At 39.4% G+C, this 12,099-nt stretch overlaps 1 protein-coding gene and 1 long non-coding RNA gene across 2 annotated transcripts in view; one reads left to right on the forward strand and one right to left on the reverse strand.

The window, feature by feature from the left end:
• The window catches only part of LOC125622950 (uncharacterized), a 42,191-nt gene extending 35,409 nt beyond the window's left edge, over nucleotides 1-6,782 (forward strand). The window contains exons 3-4 of the long non-coding RNA XR_007352862.2: nucleotides 4,691-4,781; nucleotides 6,552-6,782. This is a non-coding gene — a long non-coding RNA (uncharacterized LOC125622950). The remainder of the gene's footprint in view (nucleotides 1-4,690; nucleotides 4,782-6,551) is intronic.
• The window catches only part of NAA25 (N-alpha-acetyltransferase 25, NatB auxiliary subunit), a 48,239-nt gene that overhangs the window by 25,241 nt on the left and 10,899 nt on the right, over nucleotides 1-12,099 (reverse strand). The window contains exons 4-11 of the mRNA XM_048821606.2: nucleotides 11,824-11,942; nucleotides 8,320-8,394; nucleotides 7,256-7,363; nucleotides 5,711-5,789; nucleotides 4,496-4,607; nucleotides 2,973-3,062; nucleotides 1,998-2,167; nucleotides 375-487 (exon numbers count right to left, since the gene is read on the reverse strand). Of these exons, the coding sequence (XP_048677563.2) occupies nucleotides 375-487; nucleotides 1,998-2,167; nucleotides 2,973-3,062; nucleotides 4,496-4,607; nucleotides 5,711-5,789; nucleotides 7,256-7,363; nucleotides 8,320-8,394; nucleotides 11,824-11,942 (866 nt within the window). The remainder of the gene's footprint in view (nucleotides 1-374; nucleotides 488-1,997; nucleotides 2,168-2,972; nucleotides 3,063-4,495; nucleotides 4,608-5,710; nucleotides 5,790-7,255; nucleotides 7,364-8,319; nucleotides 8,395-11,823; nucleotides 11,943-12,099) is intronic.

The following is a 12,099-nucleotide window of genomic DNA, read 5'->3' on the forward strand; positions in this document are numbered from 1 at the left end:
CAAGGAAAAGGCTCGGTCCCACAAATAATTCCCCAATTACTCCAATAGAACCACTCATGAATACTCATAGTGTCATGGGCGTCACTGTGCAGTGTGTGTGTGTGTGTTGAAAACTCCCATTGAAGTTATTCAGAACTTTGGCATGTTTGCTTTTTAAGAAACACTATTTTTTCTGGTTAGAGCGGAATTTTGAATAAAATTAACCAATTCTACATTTTTGGCATTTTGTTTTTCTAAAAACTGATTCGTTCCCTCCCTGAAAGGGGGTTTCCTTTTGATATCACCAAGTCAAAAGCTGCATTCTGCAGACAGCTAGTGCACTCAGCAGTCTCCAACACCCCTCCCTTTACTTCACCCAGTGCTATTGTTCTTACCTTTGTACACTGGGTGGATGGGAGGAGGTCCACAAATACCTTGAGATCAGTGAAACAACAGGGTTTGTCCCCAAACTTTTTGAAGTATTGGAACATTAGTTCTTCTGGGTCACCTAACAAAGAAACTCAGTTATAAAGAAGCCAGTTCAATCCTTTTTATTTTTTTTTAAAAATGCTCACTTAGAAGTCAATAATATAACGAGGCTTGGAAGGATTAGAATTTTATTGGTAAATCCTGGTGAGCATCAGTTTCACCATACACAAACTGAAGAAAAAATATTTCCTTTGCCTAACTACACATTTTTGTTATCAAAGAAAGAAAAAAACTGCTAGAGAACGTATTGGGCCAGGGGTTCTCAACCCTTTTCTTTCTGAGGCTCTCGCAACAGGCTATAAAAACTCAATAGCCCACCTGTGCCACAACAACTGGTTTTCTGCATATAAAAGGCAAGGCCAGCATCAGGGGGGTGGCAAGCAGGGCAAGAGGAGATCCTGTGAAGCTAAGTTGTTCAGGCTTTTGCTTCAGCCCTGGGTGGCAGGGCTTAGAACCCCAGGCTTCAGCCCCATGCGGCGGGGCTCCAGCTTTCTGCCATGGGCCACAGCAAGTCTAACACCAGCCCTGCTTGGCGGACCCCCTGAAACCTGATTGGGGCCCCCCCAGTGGGCTCTGGACCCCTGGTTGAGAACCACTGTATTAAACTGTCATTAAATAATTACTGTCTGATCCTCCTACCCATAATTTCAAGCACTTGTGAAAATTTACACCAATAAAAATAGAAAAAAAAATGCTTAAAAACAGATATTCTCTGTCAAAATTATTTAAAGAAAAAGAAGTAGAGTTCTGTCAAACCTCAATATAACTATGAGGAATTTTTACTCCTGGAAATGAACTTATTCATAGCAATTTCTTATGTTCAAAGTTAAACAGTGATTTACAAACCATGATAGTTCCATTTCAGATCTTACAGTCAATCAGAAAGCTTAACCCATCTGATAAAGAATGAGAGATGAAAAAAACCCAGGAGAATATTTCAAGCTACCCACGCACAATTTGTCTGATGATGAAATTTACTTTCCTGCATCTAAAAGTAAAATGAGTTAATTTAAATAGGGTCTGCAGAAATCTTGCTAATATTAAACCACATTCTCTTCCTTACACCACTCCAAAAGTGTTTTTTTTCTTTAAATTATGAAACCTCCAATAAGTGCATTTAACAAGCATTACTGTTCTCATTTATAAGGCTGCCAAAGAGCCCAAAGAAATATCAGCCAGTGATTACACTAAGGATGACAAAGGGAGAGGATTTTCAAAAGTATTAAGGGATTTATCAAAGCACAACTACCACTGAAAGTCACTGGGTTTGTGCGCCTAAACCAATTAGGTGCCTTTGAAATCTCCCCCAAAGACCTTGTTTTAAAAGGTCTAAAACACTCTAGAATTGTTATCAGAATAATACTTGACCTTCTATAACACCTTTCATCTGAAGGTGCTTTATGCATGCAATCCCTGCACACACTTTACATCAGGCACTACTAAATTGATGATCCCAGTACAAAGAGCTTGTTCCAGGTTGGTGTTCTTTCCCTTAAGGTTTAATTTATCTTCCAATTAGCGGCTCTTACCTAGTTTATATTCATCATTACAACCCCTGTGTCGCAAACGTCTAATCAGCTCCAGTTTGGCTAGGTAGGGTCCCCGAAGTGGCCGAGAGCTCTTAGCTTCTTCTGTTATCCTCTCCTCTATAAATTTCACAGCTTGCTCTGTAGAATAATGCACTTCTCCTTCCAAAGAGCTGTGCAGTTAAAGATATGAGTATTGATTTCAATTATTCTTATATCATTGCCATTTCTGAGGCCCTGGCAGCAAGTGGTAAGCATGCCTTAACATCACGCCCTCAAAGCAATCAGGTTTGACTGACTTTCTGACTCAGAGCAGGGAGCAGGTTAAGGAAGCTCTAATAAAGTCAAAACTAGCATTATATGCGTGCTTCCAGAGCGGGTCAGTGCCCTCTTGGAACAGGGACCAGCTTCCGCAGCTAAGTTGCTTGGTTATGTACCAGCAGCCATGATGACTCTTGAGATAGAGAGCTCTCCATAAGCATGCATTTACACTAGCTATTTACCTATATGGGATACACTAAGCAGGGATGGGAAAAGTGGCGGCTTGGGGTCCGCATCTGGCCTGCCAAATTGTTCTATTTTTCCTACCGCAGCCCAGATCGGGGCAGGCAACCTGGCAGTGCCAGGGTCAGGAAGGAGACAGGGCACTATATTGCAGGGGGAGGGTCCCGCCTACTCATGTGTTATGTGACACTGTGGCAAAAGCCAACGTGCCAGAGCAGGGAGCTGAGCTCAGCTCTGAGGGACAGGAGCTGTTGTCACAAGGTAAGCTCACTCTCCACACTCCCTTGGGGGGGCAGGACCCAAACTCCGAGTCTCAAACCCCAGCCCATCAATGGTCTCAGTGGGTTTTGTGGCCCTCAACTACCTTAAAATTGCGCATCCCTACACTAAAGTAAAACCATCAAGGGACAAACTATGATTTTGACATCTACTGTATGAAAAGGAAAAAACCCTCAGGGATAATAGTTGACTTACTGCTCTCCTTCTGCTGGAGGAGTCCAGGATTTGTCAATGAGTTGAAAGACTGAATCAAAGTAAATTATATAGAACTGCCAATCATCTGAGCTAAAAACAGGCAAGGAGCAAAATTAAGGAAAGTGCAAATAATGTTACTCATACATGCAAAGTCTACTCCTTTATAAAAACATTGTTAGATCTTGCAAGACACAGAACAATTAAAACACACAGGAAAAAAATCACACTAAGAACCATTTCCACTAGAAAATTCCCCATCTTAAAGGAGCACTGTTAACCAGAGGTTTCTAAAACCAACGTATTTCAAGAAACTTAAGTTTCTGACACAGCTTATCCAGATTTATATTTTAAGTTCTTTCACAATTTTTTAAAAGGGATTTTGGCTCTCATTAACATTTATAAAGGTCTTTCCAAAAAGGGAATGAGCAGGTTCAAGAGTAGTACCACCAAATTCCTAATGTAGGAGCTGGGAAATGCATCTGACCATCAACAAACAAGTGAAACCGACTATGTACAAAGTGCTGCAGAATGCCCAAAGTAAACTGAAAACTTGTCTATCTCTATCTAACGTTTCAGTTGTAGTAACCTTAGCTGTTGCTAGGTCATTTCCCTCGCACCGCCCCTTCCCCCCACCAAGAATTTAGGCTTTAAAGTCTCCTCATGATTTCCACTATAGTTACGTTCAACCTTTTGTTAAAGAACAATTCTTTTAAATAAGAAGTTTTTGATCTCTTGGATGGCAGCTTCAGACAGGATTCACTGTAATCTCATTAACTGTGTCCTAGTCCTGAAAACAATCCCTCATGACTGCTCTCAGAGGCAGATCCGATCATCCTGATTTGCTCTGTTCTGACATATTCAAAGTAGCAGTTGCATTTCCTAGGGAAAGTCTACACTACTGTGCTACTTGGGTGCATCTGGTGAACAGACGCTATACCGATGGGAGAGCATTCTCCCATCAGCATAATTACTCCACCTCTGCAAGAGGCGGAAGCTGTGCCAGTGGGAGACAGTCTGCTACAGATACAGAACGGTACAGACACCTCTTGAAGTCGATGTAACTTATGTCACTCAGGGGGTGTCGTTTTCACACCCCGAGCGACATAAGTTACATCGACTTATGCAGTAGTGTAAATCAGCCACCAGAAGGAAGCCTGGCAGATTAAGAGAACTAGGTTGTAGGAAATAGTTGTAGGAAATGAAATTCAAGTACAAGTTTGCATTTTTTCTGAAAATTAGTATGTTGGATAGCAAGGTATGGACCTCTGGAAATAGAGAATGAAATTAGTTTATTTCAGGAAAACACATGTTGCACCACTCATTTGTTCACTGTGAAAGTTAGTGGAGCTTCCATGTGAACTAATGATAATTTGCAGTCTTAGCACCTTTTATCAGAGGATCTCCAAACACTTTTCAAGCATTCAGTCTCAGACCTTGAGAGACAAGCAGCTGAGGTACAGTGGGGACGTGACTCATCCAAGGCCACAGAGTGAGTCAGTGGCATAGATGTGAACACAACTTACTTTTTCAGTAGCAACCTCCTGGACAGTGCGTTGCATTCTGGCCACTTGGACAGCTTCTTATACATCGCCATACACTTATTCTCTCTACTCTGGAGCTCACTAGTCAACTTATCTAAATCAGAAACAGTTGTGAATTTATTTCAACCATCATTTTTCTTTAACAACTTTCAGAACAAAGTATTTTATCCTATATAGGACGGAAAAGAGAAAACACATTCTTCTCTGAGACTGGAGGGCCAGGACTTAAGTCCAGGACCAATGCCAAAAAGCACTGCTAAACCAAGAGGTCAGTAACAGATTTAAGGTCCTATATCTTGCAGGTCAACGGTGCTAGAAATTAGTGCTTTGTTATTGAAAAACTGGGAGTCCTAACATTTAATCATTTTTAAGGCCTGGTACCTCAACTAGCTGCATCAGCGCTTGAAACTCTTTGCTGGATCAGCACATATTTTCCAACTGAGGAAAGTGCTGAACCTGTGATTAGAAAGAAAACATTTTATGCCTAATTATTGGCCAACATATGACATAAGGAGGGACTGAAATTCTATTAAAACAATCTTCTCAACAACACAACTACCCTCCTTTTTCTGTTACCGGTATAGGCTCAGAAGCTGCTGGGCCCATGGTGCAAAACCTTCACTTGAAAAGTACATAGGACTGGGTGCAGAACTGTAGAGTCTGACTGGAACCTTAATGTTCTGGCTGCTCTTAAGCTACAAATTCACTTTTGTGGCAGAAAAATAAAGCTTTAAACTCGTCCAGGAGAAAGGGGCATAATGCCATCACTAGCAGCACTGATTTTAAGATGGTAACATGAGCTGACATGATGGGATTTTGTGTTGTAAAGAAGCAACATGTTGTACAAAGGGCAATTATCTGATTAATGAAACTGATAATCTGGTAATTGCCCTTTGTACAACGTTGCTACTTTAACATGGATAATAGAATGGATGCTGCAAACACTCTTGAGTGTAGTAATACCACAAGCAGTCTGATGAAATCAGTGCGAAAATCTGCAGAATTGGGCTCAATGTGTGCTGTTGATATGAATTAAGTTAATCTACACCTATCTTTAAACGAGTACATGTGTAGATCAATTAAATCCCCATAATACAAGTTCCATAATAAAGACCTGGGGCAAAAGCAGGAAAACCCAGTCAAACCTCCACACAGCTGGGGTTGTTAATTGACCGAATGCGTTGAAAGATAAATTACCTCCTAGTTTTCCTCTAACAACATCCAAGGCTTCCTGATACTTCTCCAAACGTTCCAGGATCATGTAGTAAAGTTCAACCTTAGAAGAAAGATTTGGATACACTGACATTTGGAAGTAAAACAAGTGAAAAGTGTCTGGAAATAAAACCAGTTTGTGCTTCTGTCATTAGGAAGAGGAGAAAGTCAATGCTGCCTGTAAAATGTCTAACAGCCACCAGAAAGGAAAATTCATTAATTTAATTTAATGCCCTCTAATCCCAAAGGATCCCCTGGGCTTTACAAACACTACAAAGGAATCACTTCATCTAGCAATGAACTCTTCACAATTTCACACCACCTACAACCTCTGCCCTCACTTCCTTCCACACCCTTTCATTCCTTAGGCTCCTCTATATCCTCTCTCCACACTGCTCCCTTTGTCTTCCTCCTCTTGCTCCCTGCTTCACACCTTATTTCACGCTGACGCTTGCAGCAGTCTCCTACTTTCTGTACACCAAGCACCTTCTCCTTTCTCAATATCGCTTCTCAAAACTCCTTTTGGTCATGGGGCCTCCTGTGCTTATAAATGCATTGCTGATATTCCCCCTCCCCCTCTTTGCATCTACACTGCTGTCCTGTTCAACTAATTCCAGTTTTCAGTTCTGATTTTTACTCACGCTCATCGCGTTATTGGTTTCTTTTGCACCTTGGGAACTTCCCAGAAAATTGTTATAAAGGTTCACTTGAATTATAACCGTAGAAATCTGTTTAATTAGCAACGAAAATCCATTTTCTGAACAAATGTGAACATTGACATTTCTTTTGTCTCCCATGTTTTCCGCACTGTGTGTAACCACACAAGAAAAGCTGCTGACCATCCTACTTTGTTTGACCAAGAGGAGAAGCCAAGAGAGCACGGACAGGATGCGTATCAGGAGGGAAAATGACCAGGACATGTATTTCACTGACAGTCCCTTTGAAAGAATCTGACCATTTTATGATTTCTCAAAGTTAGCTTTTGAAAAGCTACCATTGCGATTGTCTCAACAGCTACTGTTTTTGGTTTAAACTGAAAAGTAGAATCCCTGGCTGCAAGGTATTTTTATTAAGTTTGTGAGTTCTTCTGAGACATGGAAGTTGTTTTCTGTCTTAGGGGTTCTTAAACATCCATAGAGTGGGTCACACTTTAACAGATTGTCTCACAGACCATGTCCTCTCTAGTCATGTCTGCATAGGCACCTTCCTTCGCACTAGCAATCATATAACATCCCTGTGGCAACGACAGCAATGGATTCCCTTGAACTGGAATATTAGGAAAGTAATATTTGGAGCTGTTTTTATTGTGAGTTACCAGCTGGAAATGGAGAGCCAACACTGGCCAGCCAGCTCCCCATGGATCACCAGCAAGCCTTCTACTTTGTGTACTTAATAATAAAAAATTTAACAGAGCACTATAATGGGAACCAGACTCAGTATTAGGTATGCTATAAATTGTTAGCATAACATAAAGCTCATACAATCTATTAACAATGCTCAAATCAAACAGAAAACATTTGCAACTCTTACTTCAGCCTCAGCCTCAATTTTATCCTCTTTCACCATTTTTTCCACCATTCTTTCAGCTAGGGGCAAAAACATTGTTTTGGAGAGGTTTTCATCTTGTGCTGAAATAGACTAGGGGAGAGAGAAGAATTACTGTAGCAATTTATCAGCCTTTCGTATTGTCCAACTCAAAATTAATTTTTTCATCAGGTGGGATACATGACACACACAAACCCATGAAATACCCATCAGGGCTACCATCAGCTACATGCATGGACACAGCGTTTTGTAAAACACGCTGCTGGGGAAGCAACTGATGGTACAATGAAGTGCTCACTCTTTCCAACTTGAGTCTCAGAACAACGTAACAGACAACGTGTTATCAATCAAAAAAAAAATTAATTCATTTATTCTACAATCAAATTATTTTGAAGTATACAATTATTATTTCCATGGGTTTTTTTTGCTTGACTAAGGCTATATTTATACTAGCATTTCTGTCGTCAGGGGTGTGAACCTTCCCCCCCTCCTGACTGAAATAAATGTCACTGACAGAAGTGCCGGTGTGGACAGTGCTATGTCGGTGGGAGTCGCTTTCCCGCCAACACAGCTACCGCCGCTCGTTGGGGGTGGTTTAATTATGCTGGCTGGAAAGCTCTCTCCTGTTGGCACGCACACAGGAGACTTTACAGTGGTACGGCTGGAGCGGTACCACTGTAAGGCCCACAGCACAGGCATACCCTAAAGGAGGTCTGGTAGGAAGTTTGATTAACGCTCAAGTCTGTTATCTGTATTAGTCCAAAATGGCATATTTTGATTTTTATTGTTGCACGGATCTTGACATCTAAGAGACAAGCAATACCAGGTAAGTTTCTGGACCACACAGAAAATACAGATTTGAGGAGAGCTCAGTGTTTACACTGACTTTATACAGAAATAGTAGCACCCTACAGTGCTAGCGGGCAGCCAGCCAGCTTACTTAAGAAAGCTATTGGGTATTTTCATAATGTGAAAACACCCAGAACATCTCAATGTTAACATTACAGCCACTATTAAAGTCTTTAATTCAATCAAAATGGTGTATTCACCTGCATAATTAGGCTCATCACAGACCAAAAGTAGTAAGGGTTTTTGGGGACAATCTTATAAAGTGCCATTCCAGCCTGAAAAATATAAGACATGTATCCATCATTTCAAAAATGCTTCAATTTATAAGCTGCATTATAGAAAGTGAAAGAGTGATGACACCAGTGACAAACAATTCCTGAGGATTAGTGACCACATAAGAATTTATTAACTCCAACTGGATATACTCCCTAGGAAACACCCTCCACCGACCGAGATCTATCTTGGTCGTGATGCAGTTTCTCTACCTCCATCTGCTGCAGTTTCTTTTTTAAAGTGTATTATAGCTTCAGCTGGCCTGGAAAGGCATTTCTAGAAGAATGATTATTTGAAGCGTCTATAGCTTTAGATACAGGGTGCACGTGCGTGCACACACACTACCTATTTCTGCAGATTAAGGGAAGTTTTCAGCTCTGGTCTACATCTTTGCACATGTTCAATTGTATACATACAACCAAGCCCACACCGTGAATGTAAACACCTGCACGTGAACATTTTTAACTTGCACATGCATGTGTTCAGATTTTGAAGGCATGTGGCACAAGAGACAGCTGAAGAGATGCCCAGTTGAAAATATGGCCCTAAATATCAACATACAGCCAAGTCTTCAGTCACTTAATTTAGAATGGAAGTTATTCTTATTCACACATCCCTCACACAAGCATTATGTCTCTATATAAATGAAGACTGAACTTTCCTACATTTACTTCCGAGTTTTTAAATTGCTAAGAAATTACATATACACACAGAATATAATATTTAACATTAGCTAATCTACTTTTACAAGAAACACACTCTACTCCTTGTTCATTTCTACAAACTGTTTCTTGTCTGTTTTCAGATTAAATGAGACTTTTTCAGGCCTTTCATTTAAAGTTTGACAGGATGCAACAAAAGATGGTTCATTTTCACCCTCCATTCAGTCAATCTCTGTCTGAAGTCTGCATCCCTTTGAGTCCTTAGGTGCAGTAGTAGATACCCATTCAAAACCACCCTATATTTGCCATTTACGAGCATTACCAATCTAGATAATCTAATCAGATACATGTTTGTACAATGGTCTGAACAGAATATTTAGCATTTATGTGACACTTTGTATCTGTATAAGACTGGGTATTTTCCATTCATTATTCCGACTAAGAGTACAATTATTAGAAGGTTAAATGCCTGAATTTTAGATTTCATATACAGCTCGTAAAGTAGTATTATATACTAGCCTAGAGTAAACAATGAGGTTTCTTACTGAAGGATGTTTGCATCACAGCAAATCTATGCAAAAAGCATTTTTTTTTTTTTTTTTAAATTCTGGTCAGAATTCTACACAATCAATGTAGCTGTCAGAGCAGCAAAAAAGGACTTTGCTTAATTCAGCCATAAATAAAGCACACTTCACCTATAGACCAATTCTTCATTTTCTAGACCTTTTACCTTTATCACTGCTAATCTGGGAGAGCAACACACTTCATTTTTAGATGACCTGACATTATTAGAAATCTCAGGATCCTACTGATTTTGAACCCTGAAATGTATATGCATGCTTATGCCAGTTTCTTTTGAAATCAACAAGTTCTTTAAATGGAAAACACACAGAGGGCTGTCTAGAATTATATATAAAGAGTATCCTATATAAAAATGATGGCAGTAACTGATTTTTTTTGTAAGACCCAAAATAAAAATGATATGCATAATCATTTTTAACATAAGCAGGCATGAAGCAAATTAATTCTGTGTTCCATTTATCAGTATAAATATAATCCTTATTTAAGACATTAAATTGAAGTCAAGGCCGATCAAGAATTATCAGAAGCCTCTATCCGAGCAAACAAAAAAAATCCATTAAAACAAGCAAAATTTTAAGATTAGATTAATATCCAACTCACAACTATCACAGCATATCTCAAAAGTTCTCTTTCTGCACAAGTGCAATATCATGTATTGCATGATACATTGCAAGTCAGACTACAATCTAGCCTTTTTTAAGATGCAAAAATTGTAAATCCAAAATTGTTTTGATATTCAGATGCAGGTATGTCAAACAAGAATAAACCAGATCTCTCTGTATTAGTATTTAGCACTTTGCAGGCATATATATTTCCCTCCTATTAATAAAGCTGTAACTTGGTGAGATACACATATCAGTGCAATGTCACAGATTGCTAGAGACTGGTGTAGTTGGCTGTTCCGAGACTTCAGTCTTGCTGCTCGCTGACATGGGTCAAGTGGGTAACAACCACAGTCGTAGCAAATTTAGGGATTAGCAAACCAGATATATTCCTTGGTGTTTTGGTCAAATCTACAGCTATTTTTAAATTAATATTGAAAGTACTTAGTACAATAAGAACTATTTTTAAGTAGCAGTCTAAATTAACCTACCAATTCAGGACAGATCTCAGATGAGACATAATGATTTTACAATGATATTGCAGATTTAAGCCTTTTATGAAGAGTCATTTGATAAAAAGTTAATCATTCTCTAAAGCACCATATATACCAATGATTCAGGCCCGATCGAATTTAGCCACTTACAACTGGGCCACACAGAGATTAATCACCATTGTTCAACTCTATTTTTTGGTTGCGAAGATATGGTCTTTGTATAGAAATTCAAGTCACCTTAACACAGTGGGAAGAGAGAGCCTGGAATCAATTTGCCTGCTTCCCTGTGCGTTTTTATACATAAAAGAGGGAGTGTGTGTACGCTTTGAAAAGAGACTTCCATTTATAGGCATTCTCCAGGCACCTAATTTGGGAAGAATGAAAAACAAAACTAACAGGCATGAGATTGTCTTGCCAACTGAAAAACAAGATGCATGTAAAGAAAAAACAACTAAGCTTTTCTTCTATCAAAATACAAGCTGCATAGTCTAACTCTACACTGGTTCCTAGAGATAAGAGTGCAGGCAAAAAAAAAGGAAAGAAAACTTAAGTTTGTACATTATTTGAAATTGTTGCCCTCAGGAGCTCTCAGTAAAGCTAAATATTCCTGCCTAATACACTCCCTTATGTGTAAGCTTAGTATTCTCTGATATAGGTATCAATAGGAAGCTAATATGCCAAGGCGGCCAACCAACATACTGCATCAGTACAGACTACAGTTCATAAAGTTAACCTTCTCTTTTTGAGGGGAAAGGAAGCAATTGTCTTTTATGTAAAAAACACAAATTTGAGTAGTGGTCTCTCTAACCAACCCTGTATCAAATATTTAATCATGACGTAGAAATTTAGCATTGATTCAGCTCAGCTTTCTAGAAAATTAAATATAATTTTAAAAGGTGCTGGTCACTAGTACAGTATGATACAGAAAAGAGCCTTAAGGAAATGTTAGATTGATTAGTTACTTTGTTTCATGGGCAACCATCAACTGGAGGAAAAACAAAACAAAAATCACACTTCTGTCTAAGAACTTTGCCACCACTATTGTTAAATGTGACACCTACGATTACTATAACTGAAATGGGTGAAGGTACCTGTTGCATTTTCTTGTATTCCCCGACCCTGGCATAGGCCATGAAGAGATGAGAATGATACTCCTCACTGTTGGGAACCTTCTTTACAGCTGCCTCGTAAAGTTTTGTTACCAACTCCGCTAAACCAAAAACAGATGTTTCAGTTCAGACACATTTGGAATATAAAGTTATAAAGCAACTATCTCAAGATAACATTTGGGATACTGTGCAGAGTAATTCAATTACACTCAACACCTATAGGAACTGGTCTATCTCCCCCAGCACCCCAAGCCCCAC

The sequence above is a fragment of the Caretta caretta genome, chromosome 15, assembly GCF_965140235.1.
Source record: "Caretta caretta isolate rCarCar2 chromosome 15, rCarCar1.hap1, whole genome shotgun sequence".
NCBI classification, from domain to species: domain Eukaryota; kingdom Metazoa; phylum Chordata; order Testudines; family Cheloniidae; genus Caretta; species Caretta caretta.